General features: G+C 38.8%; 1 protein-coding gene across 2 annotated transcripts in view; it reads right to left on the bottom strand.

Annotated features, from left to right (window-relative positions):
* The window catches only part of TPK1 (thiamin pyrophosphokinase 1), a 293,837-nt gene that overhangs the window by 75,335 nt on the left and 190,668 nt on the right, over positions 1-27,834 (bottom strand). For both annotated transcript variants that reach the window (XM_014887648.2, XM_014887650.2), the window contains one exon: positions 25,397-25,543. In XM_014887648.2, the coding sequence (XP_014743134.2) occupies positions 25,397-25,543 (147 nt within the window). The remainder of the gene's footprint in view (positions 1-25,396; positions 25,544-27,834) is intronic.

The following is a 27,834-nucleotide window of genomic DNA, read 5'->3' as shown; positions in this document are numbered from 1 at the left end:
ACTTCTGGACAAGTACTACTGTGTTTTCTACTGGAAACTTCATGTACATAAGCAACTTCCCTTTTGCACCTTCCCAAAAGCAAATGGGTTTTGTGAATAATTACCCTCTTTCCCTACATTCCAAGATAGTATGTTAAATGCATCTAGTGGAATGTATAACCTGAAATTATACCACCTATTTTCTGAATCACTTATCTCTACACAGTGTATGCAGGTATGACATACAGAACTGTGACCACATGTGATGTTTACTACCATAACACTCTATAATCCATTGAATAAGGGTTTTTTTTCTAAATGGATTGTCCAGTTCTGGACATTCAACAGCCCATTCTATAAATTGAGTGTAATTGAATCTGGGAAGGGCAGTCTCTCTAAAACCAAAGGCCAACTTCTGTAGTACAGCTTTTCTGCACCATGAAGTCAGAGATTACATTTTTGTCTATATTCCAACAAGGACATGATAAATGGTACACTACAAAAATCTGCTTTTTAAAAATTGCAAGTATGGTTAATCTGCAATTTTAAATATTTAAAGATATCTGGAGTGCCATTTGAGACTCTTTTCATGAAGTATAAAGCCCTTAAGCCTCTGTCTTATGACACAGATATATATCTATAATCCCACTCACATTGCACATATTTTTAAATACTACTCTCCTGATGAAAAGAATAAGAAAAGCCCTTGCTTAAAAAGATAAATTCTAATGTTTTCTAAGTTAAAGATAAACTGCTATGCTGTGCAAAATGAGGAAAATCTGGTTACATCTTGAACTGGTTCACTGTATACTGAAGCTTAACCTGAACATTGATGTGGGCTGAACAATAAACACAGGTTATATACAGGGGATATGTAATGTGAAGCACAGGAGGATAATCAGGCCACAGCTGACCACATCTACAGAGCTGAGAGATGAATAACTATTTGCTGTAGGCACCTATTTATTTGGCAAGGGAGAAATAAGGGTCATTTATTTTGCTTCCATAATAAAGACTTCTGACTTTTGTTAAAAAAATTGGGTGACTGTAAGACTAAGAGGCTGAAGAGCAGCCAAAGGTAGAGCTCACCATAGAGATTTATTAAGATAAGCTTGCCCAAAATATTGAAGTAGTTTCTGCTTCATAGGTGTTTTGGTTTGAAAGACAGGTGTCTGCTAGGGAAGGCAGGAGCCTCCCATGGGATGGAGAATGTAAAACCTCCTCCCTCTGAATTACTACAATTTTGAAATTAAGGGGCTCTCAGGCAAAAAGATATGAGACTAGGAATAACAGTTCTTTGCCAGTATGTGTACTAAAGCAAACAAACAGCACCGAAGGACAGCATTAACAGCGAACAGAACAGGAACTCAGTGACCCCTCTCGGCTGCGGGCGCTTCCCCCTCGGTGCAGTTACCGTCAGCGCCGGCAGGGGGCGCTGTGGCCCCGGTGGGCGGGGCAGCTGCGATGATTCCCCCGCGCCTGCAGGGGGCGCTGTGGCACGAGCTCGGGGAGCAGGCGGGAGTGGCGGCTGCGTCCCAGACGGGAAGGGATGGGAAAGAGAGGCTTTGCTTCACAAACCTCCCTGCGCCAGCGTCGGGCCTGGTGCGCCTGCAGGACTCCGAGGAGCACCAAGCTGGAACGGCAGGAATGAGCAGAAATCCCGGGGTGGTGGACGATGAAATATATCGGAAGCTCCGGAGCTGCGGCTGGGACCGCGGGAGGTCTCGGCAGGCAGGGCCTGCGGGGCTACAGTGCAGCCAGAACTCGGAGCAGTGCGGGGCAGGATAGCGCTGCCTGGCTCCCAGCAGGGCAGGGAGAGGCAAGCTCAAGATCTCCATGGCAGAAGATAGCAGGACCAAGCATTGCTCCGGTGGCAGCAAGGAATTCCTTTCCCCAAAACCCCAGCTCCAATTGTCCTCCTCCCAAACCGAAGAGAGCCCCAGAGTAGCAGCTGCCCCCGCCCCTTTACTGCCCAATTCTCACAGCATCTCTGCCCTTCGAAGAGAAACCCCCAGATGAGAGAAGTGCAGCCAGATACCTGAGCTTGGCCACTTCTTTGTTTTATTAAGTACCCAGTAGTTAGTGTTTCTTAGCAACTTATGGGAAAAATTCTATAGGTAAGAAGTGTGATAGCTGATAAAAGATTCGTGTTAATCATAAAAGTATTGGGGTTTGTATAAACCAGAATACTAAGGTCTGCAGTGAAGCATGGACACTAGATAAAGGAAAATATATGATTAAGTCATTCTGTTTTAAATCCAAATAAGTTGTATCTACTACCAGCTTGCAAAATCAGACTTCCCGATAGTCCTTCCTGACTTTGTTAGATCAATGCTGCCTATCTACGAAGACCAGACTCCCAGATTTCGCTGGTGGTTATCTACAAAGACCAGATGGTTATCTGTGAGACTGACTATCGCCCAGAGACTTTGTGAATTTGAACATGGATGTTTATTCGACTGCCACTGCTTACCTGGCAAAATTATGACAGCAAAAAACCAAAAATGATTGATTACAACGAGAGATCATAGTATAACAAGAGGCTGCAAACCAAAGTTCGATGGAGCATGGAGTGGGCAGTGACCCCTCACATTCCCCAGCGCTGCTTGATCCATCTAATATCAAATAAAGCAATCTAAATTTTGTTGAATATCGAAACTATTGTTTCTCATTTATAACAGAAGGAACAAAGGAAAAGAAACCTAACCCCCAATACGTAAACAGAACATTCCTATTGTACTTCAAGAATTTCTTCTTCATTGCTGCCTTCACATCATCATGCAAAAATATTTCAAGACATTTCCAAAAATGCATAATCTCTTAACACTGCCATCTGCAGAGCCAGAACAAAATGAACAAACGTGTTCTCACTTTGTGAATGAAAGATTCTATATTTCAGTGACTAGACTATGCAGTAAATGCTCATTAACCATCCATCTGATCATGTTTAATTTTCACCATTTCCACAAAAATCTCATTAATGATTTCTGCAAATTACTGACATGCAGTTGGTCTCAGTTTACGTGACTAGTACTGTGCGTAGTTATGTAGCACAACTAACACCCAGCAGATTACAGACCAAATCTTCATTTCATTGCAAGGCAACATTTTACTATAAACTTAGATGGCTGAAAGATGCGGAGTTTCTTTTGTTACTTCCACAGATTTATCCAATAATCATGGATTTGAATCACTAATGAAATATGCTGCAAAGACTTCAGCTAACTTGAGGAGAAGGAGGAAATCAATGCATCCTAGACCCTTACAGGGCATTTACATTTCTATTTTTGGCAGTCCCTGCCTAGCCCAAAGAGAAGTTGCTCATTGTTTTTAATTTAAAACTAAAATCTCCCCCCCCTCGGAAAAGTCTCACAAGGATCCCTGTATAAACAAGAAAGTCAGCTGATATGTGGAAAAGCATTCAATCCCTTCCCACTTTCAGATTAGCTATTACTATTGAGAGGCTGAAAACAAGCACTCCAGGATGCTTTTTCTGTAGCTGTCTAAAGATCAGCTCCACAATACCTGCCTGATGGGGAGAGCTCCCTTAGTCACCGGAAAAAGAGAAAAACCCAAACCTACTCTGAGAAACATGAATGACTATTCATTTTCATACTCAAATAATATTATTGGCAATTTCCTCTACATGCCATGAAACACACAACTGCTGCTGTGCCTTATACTTCCATGCAGATCATAGGCCTATTCAGTTTTAATCCCTTGTGTAAATAACTCTTTTGACCCAGGACTTACATTCCTATAAAATATCTTTCCATTGTCTGGAAAACAGCAGGTTTCATGAAACTATAAGCAAAAGAAGTAAGCAAAATGTCAATCAGCAGCCTGAAAATGTACTTGTTATTAATGCAACATCTCTCACCAGCAGTCATGCAACTTTTACACATTCTGTCCACCTCCTGCAACATTTTGTCTGTCCTCCAGTGCCCAGAAAGGCTGGGTAAAGGAGCCAACCTTAGTTTTACCAGCAAACAGCAGTCACAAGTAGACTCTAGGCTGGGGGCCTTTATGGAAAAGCTGTATATGCTGAGGGGAGGGCTGATTCACACAGGAAGTAAAAGCACCTGGAACTCCCTCTCAGATGAACTCACTGACAACCACATTTTATTTTAAATTTTATTTTAAATACTAAACCTCCTTCACATCACCCTCTTGGGGTTCTTAAGGCAGTACCAGCTCTGACTGTGCCTGCCCAGCCCCTTGGGACTCCTCCACTCTGCTTGGCACCCACAACCTGGGGCCATCAGCACCTGACCCAGTGTCCCCAGGTCCCCATGGCCCTGCCCTTTTGGGCTCACACCCGGTCCTGTCCCCATCCCCATGGAGGTGCCCAGTGCTTGGGGCTGGGGTTGCCACGTGGCTTGAGTTGTGGAAGAGCTTGGGCTGCCAGGCCCCCCAGTCACTTGCTGGCATCCAGGGAGCCTGAGCCACTGCACCTCAGATGTCTACTTGTCTACTTTCACCTTACTCATACGTGGAAAAGGCTTATGAAACTGGGACATACAAGGTGTGGGGGGGGGGGGGAAATTGCAATTCCAACTTTTACGTCTTCCTGAGTGAGATCCAATATTTCTAAAGCAGAAGATAAAAATAATTTTAAAATCTGAGATTGTGTTATAAGTTGAACAGAAATAAAGGGCACAAAAAATTATTTGCTTTCTCCACGAGACCACTTATCAGTGACGAATGGATCATCTAATAGAATATTGCTATTTTATTGAAAAAAGACACCTTCCAAACCATCTTTTATTCATTCTTTGGCAGAAGTTGTTTCATTTTTCCTAATTTTTCAATATTAAAATGAAGGTCAAAAAGGACTGTCTCTTGTCAGTTACATAGTTATTCAACCAAGTCCATTGCATTAATTACAGACTATACTGCTTGAAATAAGAAGAGGAAAGCCAAATTAATGTGCAAAATGCTTATCTGAAACTTTGGTTTCTCTTGAAATTAAGATGCCACTCTAAGAAAATCAATTTACAAAATGCAGTTGTTTCTTCCTACAGTGAAAAGTAACCAGCCAGTGGCATATTGGTATTTTATTGATGAGTACAGTAAAAGAACATATGAAAACATTTTCTGTAGACTCATTTACAGGTTTTTCATCCATGTTTCTTCATGTGCTATTTCTTCAGTTGATTTTAGTTCCACTTATACTTTCTAAAAGTACTCTTTGTCTTGAAAGGTCTGCCTTGATAAAGACAGCCTTACTTTTACTCTGCAAAAGTTAAGAAACCACTTCCCCATGCCACAGCTTTTTTTTTTTTCCTCCTAAACCCCAGAATCAACTAAATTAAAAAGAATGTTTTCCCCAAGCTCAAGTCATTGGAAGTACACCTGCAGGTGCCTCAGTTTTACTAATCATTGCAGATGCACTGAAATGTAGAAATTAGCTTTCAGGTCATCATGTATATACCTTCTCTTTTATGCACCACACATTTTAAACATGTGACAACAGTTTTATTTTAGGATGGTTAATCATCCATGAGCATTTAGTTATAAAATCCTGTTTTCAAGGGAACCTAACTAGACCATAAAAATTTGCTTTAGGCAGAGACAAGCACAAAACAAAAGTTAATGCTTTTAGTTTGTTTCTCGAATAATAAAAATTCATTTGAGCACTCCTAAGTCATTGACATCAGTGGATCCAGTAAAAATTGCTTTTATTTTTGAACCAAGTTTTGCTAACCGGAGTGTAAAGATGCCTAACTGTTCTGATATTTATTTGAGGTCTAAAATACTTCAGAGAATGACAAAGCCTGGCAGGAAAGACTTCTCTTGAGAAGAGAGGGGATGTTATTACAAAAGGTTCCTTTTTGCAGATCTTGCAGAGCAGAGCCGTCATTGGGAATAAAGTCTGTTGTAGGTCATGCTACCACAGTGTTTTTCTTGCACGTCAGTAAAAAGTCAGAATAGTGTTTTTAAGTGTAGTCAGTGCCCACCTGCTTCTCCTTTCACTAATACCACCATCACTAACATTCCCTGGGGTCCAGTAGCTCAGGTGAGGCACACTGAACCTTTTCTGAAAACATGTTAATAATGGCTTTAGAACATTGTTTATGAATAGGAGTGTTCACTTTTCTAAGGCCACATCACTGTATGTCCTCCTTGTATTTTTCTTTCTTATTTTAGATGTATTCACCAACTGTCTAAAACACTGATTTCCTATTTCATCCAATACAATCATCTGTAGACAGCTATAACAGTGATCTTAAGAATCAAACAGAATTTTTGTATTGTAATGTAATACATACAGAGCATTTACATAAAGGTATGATACACTATCCTGCCTGCAGAACATTTTCCCCATCCATTTCTACCTCAGACTCAAGCCTATCAAAATTCCTTTAAGAGCTTCTTTGTATTCTTTAAAAACTAAGAAACTGCCACAATCAAGGTTGATTTGCTAGAAGCAGATGCTTACTTACATTATCATATTTAAACACATCCCCACATCCCTATGCATTGCTGGCAAATCCTACGGGGTATATAGTCTGTGCACAAGCACACAGGGAATACCATTCCCACACCTTTATTCTCTCCTTTTTGCCTTCATTTCTTCTTTGTTTTTCCACCATGCTCATTCCCTACCTTTTTTTCCCGCTGTCTTTATTTTCAGCATATTTTTCTGTTTGTCCAAAGAGCAACATGAGTCAAACCATGCTAAGGCTAAGATTCCAGCCTACACAAATCCCTCTTATCCATAAATAAAAGAAACAGTATGGATGGCCTTGGACTAAGCCTCTAATCTGACCTCCCTAGAACTTGGAGAAAGTTCAGATCTAACTTGACCTTCTATAAGCAGGACCACGTATATACATGCACAAGACAACCCCATCACATTTTAGATGAGAGTTACATTAAAAAAAGTATAAAATTCTGAAAAATATATCAAGAATGAAGAAGAATGAGAAGTGCACATTGGAGACAAACATACAAGTGACTTAAAAAATGTAGGGATTTTTCTTGTCTACTGAGAATGCTGTAAGTGCCAATAAGATTTGCTATGCTACAGCACATCAAGGCAATGTTTTTCAGCTTGGCATAACATTTTGACAAGTCCTTTAAGGCCTTAAACTTTAATGAATATGGAAGCAATAATAAAAATGCATGACATATACAGTGTGTATTTGCTGCCTAAGCTAATGTTTTTCTACCAGAATATGTTCTGCCTGTCCCCTCTCAAAATGTGGCTGGTTATCTGCTGATGAACTCACAAATGCTATTAAACACAATGCTTTATTTTAAAGGTCTATATGGTTTTATTGCCTGTGTACACAAACACATACATATTTCCCACCCATCATAAATATCAATCAGGAGAGAAATAAGGAATCAAAGTTCCTCCTCATCCATTCTCAACAACTGCAGTAATCTCATTTTCACCATTCATTGCTCACATATACAGAAATGCAGGTGGTTATTTTTAGTATTGCTAAGACAGTAAGTTAAATCAGTTGAGGGGTCAGGAACAATGTTTCGTAATACAATGTTTGATAAAGGGTTCAGGTAACCTTTTGAAAAATTAACTCCTACAAATGAGGTCTTGTCCCTCTGCAAAGAGCTGCATTCTTCTGGGCAGTACAATTACGCAAAAGTCTTAGAGAAGTGCAAGATTTCTCATCTGCATGGGCACTAAAGTTCAGATAGTGCTAAATAGTCTGCTTCCACTTTCCAATTAGCTTTCTTATAAACACATGCATTTTCCTGCTGGTGCATAAAACATGTCTGTTAGTCTGAGCAATGCCTTAGATCCAAAGAGTGTCAAACATGGAACAACTATATCTTCTAAAAATTCCAATGAAGTAAATGGCAGAGTACATAATTCAGAAGTTGTGCATATATTTCTAGGATATATGTCTTTGGGACATTTCTGTTCTAAAGCTAATATTGTATTTTTTTTTTTCTCTTCAAAAACAGACAGACTGACATTTGGAGAAGATTCTGAGTGTTTTAGTTCTGTTACTTTACAGATTACAAGAACAGACTCATCTTTGCACTTCCATCAAGATGAAAGCTGGATTTTAAAACACTCAGTTTTTATCTGATCTGTCTTAATATCATAAAATAGAAATATCCTTTTTAAACAGCAGAAATATCAATCAATTCAGAGTCGCTTTCAAATAATTTCCAATAAATACCATTATATTGTTTTTTCTCACTTACAACAACAAAAAAAGTGGCACATTTGGGCACACCATCCTCAAATTACTTATATTAATATACGGTCCATCTATCCATCCATCCATCCATCTGTCCTGGCAGCATAACACTTATAACTCTATGGTTAATAATACCCCCTTCAAAAATCATGTTCCATTTTTGGGAACACATTATGGGTCTATAATGAAATTCGGCTAAATGTTCTTTATTAGATAGCTTTCAATTTTTAAACTATGTAATTTTCTCCAGGTAAGTAAGAGCCCACTCACAGCAGAAAAAAAATGTCAGGAGTTTTGGAAGGGGAAAATACATGTCTAACTGTGATGCACTTATAGTCAAACACACACAGACCTACAATCTTTAAACCAAACTCTCCTCATTATGTATTACATGATGTATCATGTTTATGTGATGAGTAGTCACAGAAATCACATCAGTTACTCAGAGACAAAATTACTTCTGAGAAGTGCTGCCTTTTACTCTGCATTTGTTTAACCCTCACTTATGACCAGGGCCATTCAATTGCAAGGAACACACTGGAAGCAATTCTGTTTATTTCCTTGGAATATTTCTTAGGATGAAGAAAAGAAATCACACTTTTAATTTCCCTTCAATTACAGGTAATGAATATTAAGGCTCCATCTAGTGCCAGTTATAGCCCATTTTGAAAAGACTGGCATGCTTTGCATGACCTTCTCTGTCCTAGGAAATGGAAGTTTGTTTATGACTGATTTGGGAAACTCATTGCTTTGTGATGCAGAAACAGAACCCAGGTAAGAAAAATGCTCATCCTTCCAGTGTATCTCCGTCTGCTTTCCAACTCCTTTCCAATCTTTTTGTGGCTGTCTCCTAGCTGTCTGTGTCTCCACCTGCCACACCACCCTATACTTGTCACAGTGCCTGGGCTCCAGAGTAGCGTACAGTAAGTGTACTGGTGAATATTTGCACTGGTTTAACATAAAATCACAACCAAAACCCAAAGCAATGAATCTCAAAGGATCATTCCCTTTGTCTCAAATAAATCAAACAGGGAAGAATTTTGTTCCTGACATGAATAAATTCTGCCTGAGGAAGCAGTCAACCCAACAAGCGGAGTGAGTGAGTGCATGTGTGTAGACTTGCAACAGATACTCTTCTATGAACTTAGAGATCATTTCAATCTCCTTTTCAATCTGCCATGGATCCAGATAATGCTTATGAGCATCTCTTGAATTTTTTCCAAAATGATAGAGTAGGACAACAAATGCTTCACATTTTTATCCCAGCAAATAATCACCATATCCTTACTCCCTTAGTTCTTAATGCAATTCATTTCATGCTCTCTTTTCATAGCCTATCTAAAGTTCACAGCAATCTCCAGTCCATACATAATTTGCATTGCCTCTCTTCTCTTTGCATCTTTTCACCAATTTCACTCCTGCAGCACATTAAGTACAAATGTTTTTGCTCCACTTCCAAAGTTATTGCCTAACTTGGCCTAGATTACAGACCTAAGCCAACACCCAAAAACCTCTTCTACCTTCTCTCTATAAAAGGACAGGCATGATTCTGATTTTCTCATAGTGTATTCAGTCGCTTCTCTGTGCCGAACGTTACACTTCAAATACTTTATTTGACACACAATTTTTGAAGTGTCTTAATTTCAGGAAAAAGAAAGAGATAGAAATGTATGCTATTTCTACACAACTGTGGTGAATAAGCATTCAACTATATATTTCTAAACTAATTTCAAGAAACTTGACCTCCCTAAAAATATAGTCCAGCAGCTCTTCCAAGAAATGAAAGAATTAGCTACTTGCTTAGGGATTTATACATCAACATTTAGAGATTAGTTTGGATAAGAGAGGGGAAAAATGTGCCTGTCCATCCAACCACTTTTTTTGTTTGTCTGGCTACATACTAGCAGAGCTACAACTTCCTGCTATGCTTGAGTAAGCTGGGCTCGTGACAGCTCATTGTACTGGGACATGATATATATATTTTGTAGACACCTCAGAGAATGAGAACAAATCTTGCTGTAAGCTCTCTTATGTGATATCCCAGGATTTTCTTTTGCTTACTCACCTATGAAAAACTGTGATAGCTATAGCCATTTTCCCTTCTGCATCTCTAACCTACACATCTCTAACGCATCTGCCTTGAAAAGGGCAGGAGGGAACAAACATCCATCCTCTGATGTCACCTGAGAACTGCTTTTTCTTATGACAATTGAAATAGAACTTGTAAAATTCTGATGAGATGAGAAATGTTTTATTGGAGGCACAGTGGTCATGCACAGGGGCAGAATGCTGAAAGATGTTAAAATGTAGAAGTTATTATTTCTAATAATGGTCTTCCATACTTTTGACTAACTCTTTGTTTCTTTTTTTTCTGGATATATTTTTCATTAGAAATAATCAGGCTTTATAATAGGCATATATATATTTGGCCACTAAGCCATGGCATTCTCAGATTCAAGCATAAGATTTTTTTTTCCTAAGGCTTCTTAAGAAATTAGATTATATATACAAATCCATCTCTTCACAATTTCTCCTAAGGAAGTTTAGGATGAGTTTTCCTACAGAAAAGTGAGCTTCTCTGATTTTCCTGAAAGGATTAAGCACTTTGATTAAAAATCTCCATCATCTCTGAAGGTCACTCTTAATAAAGTCACAAGCACCAAGGAGGAAACAGGTCCCGGTTGACAGGTCACTGGAGATAGAAACCTGGAAAACTGGATTCAATTTTCAGTATGGTATTGACTCCCTGAGTAACTGAGCAAATAATTTCACTTCCTCATGCTTTTGTCTCTCTCTCTCTCTCTCCCCCTCTCTAATATAGGAGCAATATACTTTGAGATCAAGCTAAAGAGTGTGACATGACATGTAGTCAAAGATTCACTAATGGAAGATCAGAGCCTGTATGAAAAGCTAGGCAAGTTATTATTTGTCGTCTTATGGATTCTTCTAAAAATAACTATTTCCACCAAAGACTTTGTACATGAGTTACCCCACAAAATAAAAAAATGTTGAGAATACACATAGCCACGGTAACCCAATTTTAGGTTTACAAGCTGAAGGAAAGGATCATGGTATGACAGTTCAGCACAGTATAACACCATAGAGGCCAGTATCAAGCACTAATTACTAAGCTGATTTTCAGATTTACTTCACCTACCCCCTTCTCCAAGATGACTACAAAGGAGAAATTATCAAAACAATCAGCTTCAGGTAAGCTCTTGCTGACTCAACATTGGATTTTTATCCCTCAGATGGAAAAAAAGTCCAATTATAAAACAGTGGTGTTAAAATCACCCTGCATTTCCAGAGTGCCATGGAGAAATACTGCCAAACTTCAAGGAGAGACAATCTTGTTCTCATTCCCCAGCTGAAAGTGAAGTTTGCACAGGAGCAACCAGATGCAGGCAGTTGGCAGGCATGGCCTTCCAGGAGGAGACACCAGCAGGCATCAGCTTCATTGAACTGCAGGGGTTGACTCAGGCTGTCTCAGAAACATGAGCTCCTACTGTCTTTCAAGATGAGAGATTTGAACATTATCATGCATGGGTTTCCAAGGGCTACAGAAATGAGAAATTGAATTCACTTCCTTATCTGAAGGCTGTGCCTTGGGCAGGGGCATCTTTAACAAGACCAGGCTGCATAAAGCCCCATCCAGCCTGGCCTTGAACATTTCCAGGGATGGGGCACCACAGCTTCTCTGCCTTTTAACAGACTGCACAGAATAATTAAAACTGCTTCACTTTCTCAGATGACTTGGAATAAAAAAGAATAATGTTTAGGTTTTTATCTCTTTAAGAGGTTTTGAGGAATATAATTGACAGTTCAGTGGGCTTTCATACTAGAAATACTTAAAAAAATTCCTACAGTATTGCTAGGAAACTTATTTTCTAAAACAATAGCTTCATAATACCTCTCCCCTAAGGAGACACAGAATGCATTTAGTACAGTAATCTGGAACTAGGTTTAAGTACAAAAGAGAATTTTAAAAAAAGAGAGATGTTCATGAAGGGCATTACTATTGATAAACTGGAAATTAGATGTTGCCCTGATATTTCTGCAGTTTCACTGTGAACAGGAAAGGAGATCCAGAAGTCAGACAGATGAAAGACCAAGAAATGACACAGGCATTATTAATTCAGTTATATCATTAGGCTTACAGAAAATTGATAAAATATGTAGTAGAGATTATGAGCTACTCCCTTTATCTGCACAGGTTCTGAAGTGCACTTCTTCTGTGGCATACATCATCTGGCACACCAGAATAGGATTTGTTTATGATAACTCCGGCTGCTGCTCAAGAGTTCTGCCTCTGGCCATCCATCTCACTCAACAGGAATACACCAGACTCTCCACATTCCTCAAGGATTTCAAGAGCCATTAAACAGGGATGGGTTAAGGCTGCATGTGGTAGCTTATGCACCTACAATGTGGAAATAACTCCCACAAAATCCTGAATGGACAGGAGGGTCTAGGACTTTATCCAGAAACATACTGGCCCCTCAAAGACCTACTGAGTCATCTCTAGGTGCTCTTCTAATTGCTTTAAAGTTTCATTCAATACCCTGGGTAGAGTGAATATCTTGTCAGTTTTATTCTGTTCCCAGCTTCCTCTATCATAAAGGAGACAGGCAGTTCCTCCTTAAAATCACCAAGCTTGCAGCTAATGAGACTGTCTGGCATCATTGCCACAGAAGACTAATTCCAGATCTTTAGCTGCTCTAGCTTCACTCTGAAATGTGTCCTCCAGTTGAAGAAAAACTGCTGGTTGTTAACAATAGAAGAAAAAGACACCTTTTTTTTAAATTTTTTTTTTTAGCAGAGAGTGTTCCTCTTTTCCCTGCCCTAAAAGAAAAGTGATATCTGAAAAAGGACTGAACAATGTGCCCCATTATTGAGGGGGATATACATACTGCAATGCGGCTTTTAAATGCTTGCATCTAAAAGCCTTTAAGGTATGAGGTAGGAAGACTTCAGAATCATAACACAAGGGTACATTTCATTGCCAACATTGTGGTTAGTAGAAGAGAATTCTGCAGCTAATTATTTTTCAATCTGATAATTAGTTCTTTCACCAGAATAAAAGGATTCCCCGCTGGGTGCAGCTCCTTCTTTTTCCTTTGGTACCTGAGTGCTGAAATTGAATGCCATAATTCAATTAACAAAGGATGGGAACCCTTAATGAAAATTAACCACTCAGAAACAGATGCTGATGCCACAGAAATGCCAATACTCTCCATGAAGCACCACTGGCTGTCATATGATGGGAAAACACAGAGACATCTGAACTTGGAATTACACACCAGATGAGGTAACTACACTTACATCTGCAGACCACTGTTCAATGAAGTGCTTAAGCACAGGCTTAGATTTCATTAATCTGTTTTGCCATATGCTTATGTTTATTCTGTACTGGTAACATCACTAGCCAAAAGGTGTACAATTTCACAGGAGTACATTCTCCCTGACTGCTAAACTACCTTTGGATATCTGATTTCTTATGGCATACATGAAAGCAATGCCTAGATCTCAGAATTTCAGAATCACAGAATTGTTAGGGTTGGAAGGGACCTCTTGGATCATCATCTAGTCCAATGTCCCTCCAAAGGCAGGGTCACCTAGAGCAGGTTATACAGGAATGCAGGTTGGTTTTGAATGTTTCCACAGGGGGAGACTCCATGACCTCCCTGAGCAGCCTGTCAGTGCACTGCCACCCTCAATGGAAGGAAGTTCTTCCTCATATTGAGGTCCAATTTCTAGTGTTTTAGTTTATGGCCATGGCATCCTGTCACTGTTGGCATCTGCCTTTGAGATATTTATAGGCACTAACAAGATCATTTCTCGCTCTTTCCTCTAAACAAGCCCAGCTCCCACAGCATAAGAGAGCTCCAGACACCAGCTAATTTTTGGGGCCTCCACTGGACATTCAGTAGCAACTTATCTGGACACAGCACTCCAGATGTGGCCTCACCAGAGCTGAGTTAAAGGGCATGATCACCTACCTTGACTTGGTGGCCACACTCATCCCAATGCAGTCCAGGATACCATTGTCTCTCCTGGCCACAAGGGCACTGCTGGCTCACGCACAATTTGTTACCCACCAAGACTTGCAGGCCCTTCTCTGCAGACCTGCTCTCTAGGAGTTCAGCCTCCAACCTGTGTTGTTACTTGGGGTTATTCCTCCTCAGGTGCAGGATCCTACACTGGCCCTTGTTGAACCTCATTAGTTTTCTCTCCACCCAGTTCTTCAGCCTATCTGAATCCCACAGAATGGCAGCTCAGACTTCAGGTATATTAGCCTTTGCCTCCCCAGTTTCATACCATCAGCAAACTTGCCAAGGGTACATTCTGTCCCTTCATCCAGGTCATTGACAAACAAGTTCAACAAGACTAGACTGAGGAGATTCCTGACTACAAGCTCCCAGCTGATCACAACCCTCTGAGCTCTGACACTCAGCCAGTTCTTGATCCACCCCACTGTCCATCCATCTAACCTACACTTCCTATGATTACCTGTGAGGATGGTAGGGGAGGCAGTGTATTTCCAGCTATAATAAAAAATGCGAAAGAAAGCAACATCTGTGAAAAAGATTCCATGGCCAGGGCTAGAACTCATGCTCACTGTTTGCAAACCAGCACTGCTGAAAAGCTGATCACAGACCAGCACAACTCATGTGACTCAAGGTTCAAATGGATTAATACTGCTATCAGGTTTTATATTTAAAAAGCAGCAAATTAAGGACAGTTGGAAATACAATGCCTACATATTAGCAACTTTTGAAAGTTTTGTGTTTGCTTTTGATGAGAATAGAGTTAAGGATGTAAATTCAGCATAGTGAGCTCTGATTCTGCCCTCCTCTTCCACATTTTTCCCTTTTGTAAACCTACTGTGGAATCTCACCAGAAGAATGATTAGGGACTTTTTCTTCTAATTTCACAGAATCCCATGGGCAGGGATGCCATTTACTTCACCTGGTTGCTCGGGGCTCTGTCCAACTTGGCCAGGAACACTTCCAGGAATGGGGCATCCACAACCTCTCTGGACAACGTGTTCCAGTATCTCACCACCCTTACAACAAAGAATTTCCTTCTAATAGGAAAGACAGGAATTTCTTTTCCTCTCCTTTAGCATAAAACCACTGCACCTTGTCCTGTCATTATCTACGCATGTAAAAAGTCCATCTCCCTCCTTTTTTTGAGCCCCTGTTATATATTGAACGGGTACTCCAAGGTTTTCCTGTAGCTTTCTGTTCTCCAGGCTGAATGACTGCACTCTCTCAGCCTATCTTCATCGAAGAGGTGCTCCAGCCCTCTGATCATCTTCATGGCCTCCTCTGGACTCAGCCCAGCACGTCCATGTTGGGGACTCCAGAGCTGGATGCAGCACTCCAGATGAAGTTTCACGAGAGCAGAGCAGAGGAGCAAAATTCCCTCCCTCACCCTGCTGGCCACGCTGCTTTGGATGCAGCCCAGGACACGTTTGTCTCTCTGGGCTGTGAGTGCCCATGGCTGGGTCATGTCCAGCCTCTCACCCACCTGCACCTTCAATTCTCTCACAGCAGGGCTGCTCTTAATAATTTCTTCTTTCAGTCTCTACTTATGACTGGGACAGGTGCGCTTGGACTTGTTGAACATCATGAGGGAGATTTTGGGCCTGCTTCTCAAGTTTGTCCAGCACCCTCTGAATGGCATAATTTCTGAGGGAAATTTATCCATCATTGGCTTAAGGCAATTTACTCTTGTTCTAACATTGGCCTTGAGCTTAACCAGACCTGGTTTATCTCCCTGGCATTTACTCAGTGCATTCAGAGACAGCAATAATTTCTCCTTTCAGCATTTTCTTCTGTGAGGTTACATGAGAGACTACAACACTTCCCTTTGTAAGGCAACAAAAAGAGATTGGAGTGGACAGAACCACTATTTCTTGATGTGGCCACAGTCTTCTGTATCAGGAGATTCCAAATTCTTCTCAACAAATACTACCTACTCACTCTACCTGTGTCTCTGCAAATGTCCCAGAATCACTTAGGTGGAAGGGAGTCTCAGTGCAGCCTTCCCATCAGGTTTTGAACACTGTCAGGGACAAAGATAGGGCAACCTATTCTGTAGGTAATTTGTAATTGTCTTCAGAGTAGAAACTTTTCCTTATAATTACCCTGAATCTTTCATCTCAGTTTAGGGCCACTGTCCCTCATTCTTCTGCTGTGCATCTCAGGAATAAGTCTAGCTTAATCTTCTTGAAACCCCCTCACAGATCCTGGAAGATTGTTTGCAGACTCCTTTTCTTCCCTTTAACAGAAACAAATTCACTCCAAATTCCTTGATTTTAGGATTAAGAGTAGGAAGCCTGTGTACTGCCCTGAAAGTCATTGGCCCAATGCAGTTCTGGCAAGTAGTGAGAGTGACAGACACATTACAGCCTTAGAAGACAATGAAGAATTCAATCCCTGATTCCCATCTGCTCTTGGGATGTTCTGTTAGAGCAGACAGAATCCTGAAGTAATGTGATCAGTTGTTACCAACATGAAAATTCAGATTGCCAAGTCAATCACTTCCCATGGCAAAGCTGAATAGGTCTACCTAAATCTTGTTTATCAGTGTAGTACAGCATTTTCCCTAGAACCTCTGATATTACCAAATATTATTATCATTCTTCTGCCCTGACCCTTTTTTAAGATTAAGAGTAAATGTTGAAAATCCATACAGTTGATACCACTGCCCCGGCACATGCAGAATTAACAGTGATACTGTAGGGGATTACAAAAGCCTAAGCCATTTCACAAAGGGATTGAATTGAAGAGATAACACATTTTCAAATATAACTGAGGCCAGAATACAGATGCTCACCTTCTACAACTTCAACTATTACCAGTACTCAGATGTGAACAGAAAAGACCATTTTTAAATTTACCTCTAAAGGATTCTATAAATCCTTCAGGTCAACAATTAAGTGTTCAGCGTTTTTGTTTTTTTGATTTTGTAGTAGAAAATAATTTATCACCTACTATCACTTCAATTTTTACTGTTATTTACATTCAGGATAGGAACAATAATATTGATTTTCCCTGCTATATTTTTGATTGTATGAATTAAAATATTTCCCATTAATTTTCTTTCCAGATAAGGTTCTGTCACAGATTACAGACTTCTGATACTTGTTAGTTTCCCTACAGAACTTTCTGTAACTCAGGCAGGGAGTTAAAAAATTGCATGCCCCTAAACTATCACTGAAATCCCCTCAATACTCAAAGAGGAAAGTTGCTACTGCAAAACTCTGGTGATATTCACCTCAAGCAAGACAGTAAGGTGCCTTCAGAAAGACAGTGTCACTTAGTGGGTAGAACAGAATTCCAGGGCTGGAGAAATTTGGGCTAACACAAAAAAGCTGAACAAAGAGTTACAGCACAGCAATGATTTCAGAGTGATGCAAAGGCACACTGTGGCAGGTATCATCCCAGTAGATTCCACTACTAAATATGGGGCCACTTTGGTCATTGGTACAATGAAATAAAGATGAAACATTGTGAGACCCAAGAGGAATATGATGCTAAGATTTTATGAATAGATGAAGTCAGAATGACTGGACATTGATGAATTAATGCTTCATGGCACACAGTTGTGACTGCTGGGAGGAGACAAATCCTGGGAAAAATCTTCAGCGTAGCAGTGGCTGCTTAAGTTAAAGCTGGAACAGTTCAGACAAAACTGAACTAAAAAATTAAGATTTTAATTAAGATTTTTTAACTGAGAAAAGACAGTTGATAGGATCCAAGAAAAATCCAGAGGGAAAAGAAAGGGAAAGTGGAAGAAACAAGTTAGATGAAGAAAATAAGATCTTGCAGTATGATGACTGCTTAGTAAGGAGGATGGCATCTGATAAGGCAAGGCACAGAAAGTGTTAATAATTATTCCTCTGAGTCCTCTTACTTCTTCATGTCTAATGGTTGACCTTGAAATTCAAAACATTGCGTTACTCTTCCCAGGTGTTAGATGATGAATACTTTATATCATAATCATAAAAATACTGCAAAATCAATCTGCAAAGTATCAGTCTATGACACCTTAATACAGCTAAGCATTTCCATAATGTTCCTTTTTTGAAGCATAAACATGTGGCATCTTGTAGAAATAGAAAGCTTATTGAATTATGTACAAAATATTTAAATATTTTGGTCAAATTTGGAATCCAAATTAACAGTCTTTTAAAGTGCTTTTGTCTTCTTTTTTCCTTATTGGACAAAAATCTATTCACAAAAAGCATAGAAATTCTTTAACTTGCTACAAAATCCCTGTATAGGAGTGAAGTCCTACCTGGGAAAAAACCCAAACAAAACTGTAAAGAACACACACACACACACACACACACACACACACACACACACACACACACACACACATTCTCCAGCTTTGTTCCATTCAGAATAAAGATAAGTGAACACACAGCAAGTGAAAATACCACTGTAGTATTCCTCAGCTTACCAATATTGTTAAAACAGGACAAAGTTTTACCAGCTTCCTATTGATCCCAGCTTATGTATCAGCTCCTACCAATAAGCAAATGTCAAAGACAAATATTTTGTAATTTGCTGATGACCATTAATGTAAAGCAGAAGAATTATTAATGCTAGATTGCACACAAAAGCCCAAAGTATCAGACCACTGCAAAAAGAAGTTTTTTAAGGGAGGAGATGAAAAGACGGATTAAGATTTTGAAGGAAAGAAAAGTAATTGACAAGTTTTGGGGAAAAAACTCCAACAAACTAGCTCTAAGATAATCAGCTTTATAGCAAAAATCTTCTTGTGGTTTCCATAAAGCAACAAAATAGATATTATCATATTGACAAGATCATATCACAACAGCTAGGGGCAACAACAGAGAGCAGGTATCTCATTGGAAGAGTTTTATTTAGGGCCAAGGTTCTCCTTGATGATCATCCATCAGAAGCTGCAGTAACTAATTAAAAATCTGGAGAAATATAGAAAAAATTTGCCAGCAGAACTGTTGACACTTACCAAGTGCAAGATATTGATTGAGAATCCCACTGGATGACTTCAGAATTTAGAAATACCTAAGTAATCCAATTGGACTCCTTGCATCCTCTTCTCTTGCAGACACCATTAAGATGTGAATTTAAAAACAGCTGTATGATTATAATATCCTGCTATAGAGTATGACTTGTTTCTTAATAACTATGAAAAGATGAAAATTTTATTTAATAAAGACTATTCTTTTTCACTTGGCAATGATGGCTTGGTATTTTCCTTTCCTCCCTGAAAGATAGGTACTTTATTAAACTGGTTACCGGCAAACTAACAAACTGATTTATGAATTTTTTGTTGTCAATTTGTCTTCCTTATAAAGAAGAAATCCATAACTATTAGATGTCATCCATAAAGTGATGCAGAATGCACTTTTAACTGATGCTAAATAAACTGTTTAAAAGGATTTGACTATTTAAAAAGCTAATTATTATTTCTAAGGTTCTATATAATCTTTGTATACTTCATACTACACATCTGCTGATGTTGGAATAGAACCAAGTCACAAAGAATGTTGGCTGTTAAGAGAAAATCCACCTAGAATTTTCCTTTTGTAACACTGAGAAGGAAGGTAGCAAGTAGATCTTTTCCAGGTCAGAATGTTATTCACAAGTATGAATTCATTTTGAATCACTAATATTCAGTAAAACGGAGAAATCCTGTGCAACATGAAGCAACACCACTTTATAGCCACGAATTACCATGAAATAAACCTAAGTTCTTTCTGCCTGTAGCCTTTTGTAGGTCACATTTACACAGGCCCATTACATTACCACAGGATAAGAATGAATTTGTCCAGCTGGATTTTCCCAGGAAAGAATAAAAATACAGACTGGTTTAAGCCTTATTTTAAGAACAGAAGTTGAGCTGTAACCAAATCCTCAAAGTTTCTTACCAAAGAAGGAAAGAAGGACTCAAGCTCCCAGAGAAATTAAGACTTCTCCTCAGCTAATATTTTTTACATTGCAGTGTCTCTGCCTAGCTGAATGGCTGGCTTTCTCATTGAAAAAGTTACAAAAGAGAGGTATTTATCAAAGAACACGAAGTGTATTTGTGAATTCCACAAGGAGCTTGAAGCACAGAGACTGACTGCTTTGTCAAGTAGATTGAGTTCCAGTAGTGCTCTTTGAGACAAGACACCAAACAGGAGAGAGAACTTTTCAGGACAATAAACATTTTAAGTACTAAATGCATGTTTAAATATTAGGTATATGTTTAAATGCCTGCAATCTTTTTTAAACTGAATTTACCCATCAAAAATACATATCTAGGAAAAGGAGACATTAAATTTCCAGACCCCAAAATTATCCCCCACAGGAGGCACATTCATTATTTTCTCCATTGAGTACAAGCCAGATCTGCATCTTACACATATGAGGCGGTACAGAACTGATCAGATAACTCATTCTTGAGGTTCCTGCAAATTTCAAGAACTGGCTGCTGGAGAAAAACTCACAAGTTGAAGGTATATACCCTGAACTTCCCATTAAACTTTACACAAACCAAATCAAGTAACATTGGCACAGAGAATTGCTGCAACAAACCCCAGCAAAGTTTCTGGTCTTTTTACCTTTTCTCTCATCTGCTGCAGTGTCTCTATCTAGGAGCAGATCTTCATGCCAAGGCACTCTATCTGCACCTGTAAATGGGGTCAGGTAATAGCTCTGGAATACAAGCCAACCAGCACAGCAGTGCTCATGTGCATGTGTCTGCTCTCTCTTGGCCCCATGACAAGGCAGTCCCTTCCAAATGCTTCAGAAGCAGCTCCTGCCTGTGCTAAACCAGAGCATGCCCAGACACCATCTGTGAGAAGGATGGCTGCCTCCCACTGAAGCTGTGCTCCAGACCATGCTAACTAATTATCTGCACAGCTTCCTGTATGACAATGTTTATGTTAATTAAGGGCCTTGCTAATACTGTTGTTACTATTACCATGATATTATGTTCCACCTCAGTGCAGAGCAGAGGATGTAATGGTATTTTGTAAATAACCAAACAAGCCATACAGTACCCATTCAGAGAAGGACATGAGTTTTACCCAATTTACAATCTAGGAGACTGTGGGATCAAAAGACTACCCAATATATTTCCCTTCAAAGAAATCGTGGTAAAGAGCCAAGAATAAGGTATGGGATTCCTGATTCTTATTGCTCACATTTAGCTGCTGGGCCACTACCTATGATGTTAAATTATTCATAATTTCCCACAGGGAAGGCAGGCATGCACTCACAAGAAAAGCCGGGTGCAAGAAGAAGGGTTATCAAAGTATTCACACACTCTTTCAAAAGAGTTACTTAACTGACAAAAATATGCTGCTGTAATGCATTTTCATCTGTAGGCAGCAATTCTTCTCTACATCCTAGGGCTGGAATCCTGTGTGGGGAAAACTGAACTGCTTGGTATATGTAAAAGACAGGCCTCATTAACTCTTGGACATCTTCTCATTTCTTGGTCATAAATCCAATTACCTTGTATTACAAACTGCCATAAAACTCACAGATAAAAGATAATTTATGTGCAGTGTACAGAAGCTAATGTTTCTGTACTCCTGAGAAGCACACAACCAGAAAATGAGAAAGTATGTATGTGAAACCTTAAGCCATTCATATTGAGCATGGCTAGCATGATAAACATGACTCTAAGGGCCTTATGCTCTTCAGCCAGGGTATAGTCTAATGGTAATTTATATTACCAAACTTCAAACATAAAATGTATGAAGTCTTGCATAAAATATCCTGCTTATAAAGACTGATTACTCCTTATTAAAAATTCAAGCTTTCCTCCCTCCCCCACTACAGAATGAAATATAACATCTATTCAGTACCCAGGTATATTTTTTTCTCTTTTCTTTTTTTTTTCAAACTCCAATCATCACATGAGAAAATGCTTCACAACAAGCATCACATCCTAAAATTCTTACAAAGTCTCCCTATTTCTGACTCCTATCCTAATTAGTGTTGCATGGCACACAAAAAGTAACAGCCCTTGGAGTTGGCAGAATCAAAGGCAGCTCCATCTTTTATTTGCTTTTTCTCTGAAGCAATTAAAATTCTTCAGACTTTGGCACTGATTTGAACTGTGTTGGTTATCTGCTCAAAGGAGTATTTTGCTTTAGTGAAGACTGAGCAAACATGCTCATTTAGGCTGCCTGTCATTAGTTTTCCTTTCCCATTCAGACAAGAGAAAATCTTTCACTGTCAATTTATAAATTCTGTAGCTACAAACCATGTTCTCATTGTTTGGGCCCTTCCACGGGTGCAACTCATCTTATGTCTGCTTTCTTTTCTTAATTTTTTTTAGTGGTTTGACATATATTGAAATTAATTTATCGGCATTTACATACTTAGAGTCTATATATCTACATTTCAGCTTCCCACCCAGTTTCTCCATAGAGATCATGAAGACAGGTTTTTATGGGATGTGATTATTCCCATCTTTTTTTCTCTTTTCCTTACAGGAGCTCATCCTTAAAAGTCAGAAATTAACATAAAGGAGTTTACTTCCTTGTAGTTTTTGCTTTCCATGGCAAAACATTTTAATCTATTTGCACTGTCTGCCTATCTATTTCCCAAGAAATGCCTCAATACTCAAAGTTCTAATTACTCTTACATTCAGTACCTGTATAATGTTATTGGCTAATAAAAAAAAGGCTTTGTTTACCTGGTCCACCTTGCCTGGTAGTCTGCACTAGACCCCAAATCGGCATTGTCCTTGCTGTCTTCCTCTTACAACTCTGAACACTTTTAGCAAGTCTATAATGTTTCCTGCAGTGCTGAGGACCCTGTACAAGTGTGTTAAATATTGATGTATTTCTTCTACCATAACCTTCTATACCAACATTGTAACATTTTGAAATATCTTTTTAATAGATTAATAATTAATAGATTTTTGGTGGCCTTAGATATCTACTCACACCATTCACCTCTTGGTTTCTGCACTGTTAACTATAAATTCAGCATTTTGATTTGCTACTCCCCTTGTTATCCTTCCTAGGGGGTCTTAAGGAATTACCAGTTTATCTGCTGTGTCCAAATATTTTAGATTCTGCCTGGGTACACATGACAGAGAACCACTCTCCTTCTACACTGAACCAAAGGTTAACATATTTGGAAGCAAAACCATAATTATGTTTTGCTCATATATTTTATCCAAAGAATCCAATAAATATCAGATTCTTCTTCCCAAGAGAGAAATGTTTCCATTCTACATTTATAGAAAAAGCAACATGCTCTCAACTTTATCATTTGCATCAGCCTTTGAATCGCAAAACCTTGCTTCATTTATTGCACAGTTTCCAGACTTGCATTTTGAACTGTCAGTGGGTTTCCCACTGTGTTAAACTCCCTCCTACCTTGATTTTAAATTACAAATGGAAGTGGGGGAAAAGAGAGAATGTCATGATTGTGGCTGTTTGGAAGAGAAAAATATCAAGCTGCACTCCATTAAAAAAAAAAAAAGAAAAGAGACAAACTACTACCAAGCTTAGGATCCTTGTTTCTCTCAGTTTATAAACTACTCACTTTTTAAAAGAAAATACAACTATTAATACTATTAATATTATTAATCTATTAATATTATTATCTGGAGGTACCACAACAGTTGACTGAAGATACCAACAGTTTAAATCAAAAACGAAAAGCAATTTTGTGTCAAAGTTAGCACTAAGATTGTTTAAATGGCCTGCCCCTATATCTTCCCCTTATTTCTGTATGCTAGAAATAGCCTGAAGTTTCTTATGGAACTCTGCCCATCTACAGAAAGTATTAAATACTTTTGGTACAGCATTATTAAAAATAGAACAAAGAAGTTTCCAGCAAACAAAACAATTATCAACCTCTCATTTCTATTTAAAATGTACAGATCGTGGATTTTTTTCAAGTTGTAAAGGGTTTAATTATTCATGGAAGACTCATGAAAGCAACCTTAGGCATGGGATTTTAAAGCCACTTATGAAAGAGATGAATGAAAATAATTAGAAATCTTTCCAGTCTTAGCAAGAGTTTTGTAAGTTAAACTAGAAATTGTCCACTTTATTTCAGCTCTTCAGCATGTTCTTAAAAATACCCTAAAGGAAATTTACAGTGGCCAGTGAAGTACTGCACACACAGATCAGTTGCAAGCGAGTTACTCCTCACTTTTAGATTTTAACCACAGTTATCCTTTATTTCTCTTTCCTCCTCACTCTGCTGCCTCCATCTATTTAGCTGTGCAACTAATGATCAGAGTAATTCCTCATCATACTGGCAAAAGAGTTCCTGTGTCTACTACCTTTCTTGCAGACACAGTGCTTCAAATTGTTAATAGAGCACCTGCCCTGTGGCTTTAAACCTATAATCTCATTGAACTTCATTAATGCTTTTCTCAAATTACAGCGAAGCACCACTGCTGCAAGGTTGTGTCAAATTTACCTGTGAATGTTATTTATTTTAATAGAGTAAGCTTTCCAGGAGAAATTGGGAAAGGTAGGTGAACTTTTAGAAACCTTGCCAAGGGGAAAACATATTTTCCAAAATATAAATGAATCACTGTTAGAGAACAGTGTTTGATGTTTAGATTTGCCTTTAACTTAAATCTCAGAAGCTGAAGATCAGCAAGATATTTTGTGTGTGTTGTTTTGTGAATCAATAAATGCAATAACAGATCTGAAAAAACCCACAGAAATAATACATCTTAAATAAATTCCCCTGTTGATGCTAGGTGGATTTCCATCATAATGAACTGCACCATTCAAACTGCATAAGAGCTCTGCCTGATGTGTATGTCAGGAACTCCCTCTTAACATCCTCTTACATCTTTTCTCTGCTCCTCTTATTGAAGACATCTGTATTGGTACTCACCATGCAAAAGAGGTGTGCGCTAAATTTAGACTTACTGGAATCTAATTCAAAAGGTTAATTTTATTTTTTTTTCACATTTACAATCAATATTCTATATTTACCCCATTCAGTTTTCATACTTTCTGATTTTCTTGTTTCTCCCATTTTAAACAAATCTATCGTGAACAAATTAAACATAAAGTTTTTCAGAGGAGGAATTCAGAGCCCACCATTGCTGTCGGCTTGCCTGCAATGTATTTTATATTTCAGCTCTGACCCTACAGAATATAACTGATAAAGTGAGCATTTAATGGAGCACGACCTACGATGTCAGGGTGGGTGGAAGGTCAGTTTTATTACAAACTAACTTTTCACAACACTTACAGGTTGAAGCAGGTAAATCAGTGAGCACTCCTGGATAATTATCACTGGAGAAGGAGTGATATTTGTTGCATGAAAAAGAGTTTCTACTGATGCCATTGTTTGGTCAAAGCGTCCTCCAAGTCCACCCAAAGCCACAATCACATCGACCTAAAAGACAGAACAAAAAGACTCACCAAGAAAATTCTCAGAAATGATCTTTGGACCCTGAAAATCCACAATAAAATCAGTTTTAGGGGGAAAAAAAAAGACAGAAAAAACCTACTGACTATAGAAAAGCAAATGTCAAATACAGTTATTTACTACCATTACCAATAAATACCATTATGTGATTTTTAAGCTGAGTACTAAAGCACCATAAATCCATGGACAACATGTGGCACTTTTAAAAAGGACATAACCATTTTCCCTAAAATACAGGCCAGTCTTTGAAGGTATTTACCTGTCTGTCCCAAATATACAGAGTCTAGGATATATCACTCCACACATAAGCTCCTCGGGTAAGCATAGTATATGTGAATCATAGAATCCCCAATCCTTTAGGTAATTTCATTATTACACTCAGGGTTCACAGAGCAGATAAAGGAAATTCAGGTTAGGCCATTGTGTGTCATTCTCATTCCTGCCACACAGTGTTTCAATGTACAAGCAATAGCACTCACAGGCTGGCCCTGCTGAAGATTAAAAGTACTACTGTATAGGAAGCTCTGCCCCAGCTAGGTGACTAGGACATCACCTCCCAGCTGTCAGGGACAGACAGCCACAGGAGCACTCTCCAGTGTCACTCACACACAAAACTCCATCTGACTGCTTGCAATATGCCATGGAGTTGGACTGCTCCTGCTCAATTCTCTCACACAGGTGTTCCAGACTCTGAACACTATTTCCTATAAGCAGAAAGGGAGTATTCAAAAGGCTTGGTTAAGAGCTTTAGCGTCCTTAAATAAAAGGTCACTGAGCGCAAAGCATTATTATTATTACTTCCATAATGTAGATCACTTATGTTCAGTAATTGTATTTTAAAAAGCTAACACTAAGTCATATCTGGGGCCCTAAGACATTGCAGCTCTGAAGTCTTTAGAAGCTGCTTTGAGAATGGCCGTCTGGATAGGTTTCCAACTTTACAGAGCTTAAGTCTATGGTTACTGTGATTACATGAAATTTTACTCAGCCCAAGAGCCACATAATAGCACTCTGTGTATCTGGAATGATGTATTAATAGCATCAGCTTCTATTTTTATTACCAGGTCTAGGGCTTTATGATTCTGTTGAATATTGTTTTGCATGAAAATTAAGGTCTTGAGGAGATATACCATCTTTCTCATCACCACCTAGAAAATTCTTCAGAGGCCAGAGTGGATCAATATAACACATTACACTAGCAGCAAACACTGAAACAAAAAAAACTATCCTTGTACTGCTGGCAGCATGTATTTTCTGTGCAGATTACAGATCACACAGACGAAATGTACAACCAAGAGAATATGAATGGTAAGAAAACCTACCCTTAAACAGAAGACAAAATAGCAAAAGTTAAAAAGGATGTGTTCCCAGCTAAGCCATAATACCATAATATATTTTCCCTTTTATTGATTCCACTTTAGAAACAAACTGCTTTTGTTTGACTGGTGACAACTGTGAGTTAAAAGGGTGGATCAATTCTCTGAAAATAATACTACTAATAAGATTCACCAACACCCATCAGTTCCCTACCAGACAACCAGCACTAAAACACTCTCCTCCTTCCCCAAGAGAGGCCAGCTAAACTAACCTGGAACCACAGTGAACTTAAGCTGGGTTGAAAAGGAGCAGGATCCACACGTATGTTGCTTTTCTTCTCAGCAGAGGGACTGAAGCTCAAATATTAGCCTAGAAACCCAGTAACTACTGTATATTACCTGGTGTATATATGTCTCACCATACACAAATTTGTTTGGTTTGGCTTTGATGATTAGTACCAATATAAAAGGTAAGAATGAAGGAAATAGAGAGTTCCTTTGACTTGGAATTGAAATGATGCAGTAACATTCTAAATGTGTCTTCTTTCCCTTGTAAACGTTTGTTATTATCACACACATGCTTCCTATGAAATACAGTGTCCAGCTCAAGGGATGAAGTCCACAGATCTGCAGAGTTCTGTGGAAGAGACTTCCAGAACACTGCAAGTAGAAGAAAAATGTAGCAAAAAAATACTTCTTATAGTTTCAAGTAATACAGAATCCTGCTCAAAGTCCTACTCCTTATTCAGTTGTAACTGTGAAGTTTTGTGGATTGGTTACCAAAAAGAACAAAAATCAAACCAATAAAGCATAGAGTAGACATGTTGAAAAGGCATTCATAAACCAGAGGTATGGGGTTGAGGTGTGTTGGGAGAAGGATAATAAAGATATCTGAAAAGGGAATGTATCTATTATTTAAGGTTTCCATGGATTGTGAAAATG

This window comes from Sturnus vulgaris, chromosome 1 (assembly GCF_052056855.1).
Source record: "Sturnus vulgaris isolate bStuVul1 chromosome 1, bStuVul1.hap1, whole genome shotgun sequence".
In the NCBI taxonomy this organism is placed as follows: domain Eukaryota; kingdom Metazoa; phylum Chordata; class Aves; order Passeriformes; family Sturnidae; genus Sturnus; species Sturnus vulgaris.
This window is presented reverse-complemented; position numbering and strand designations above follow the sequence as displayed.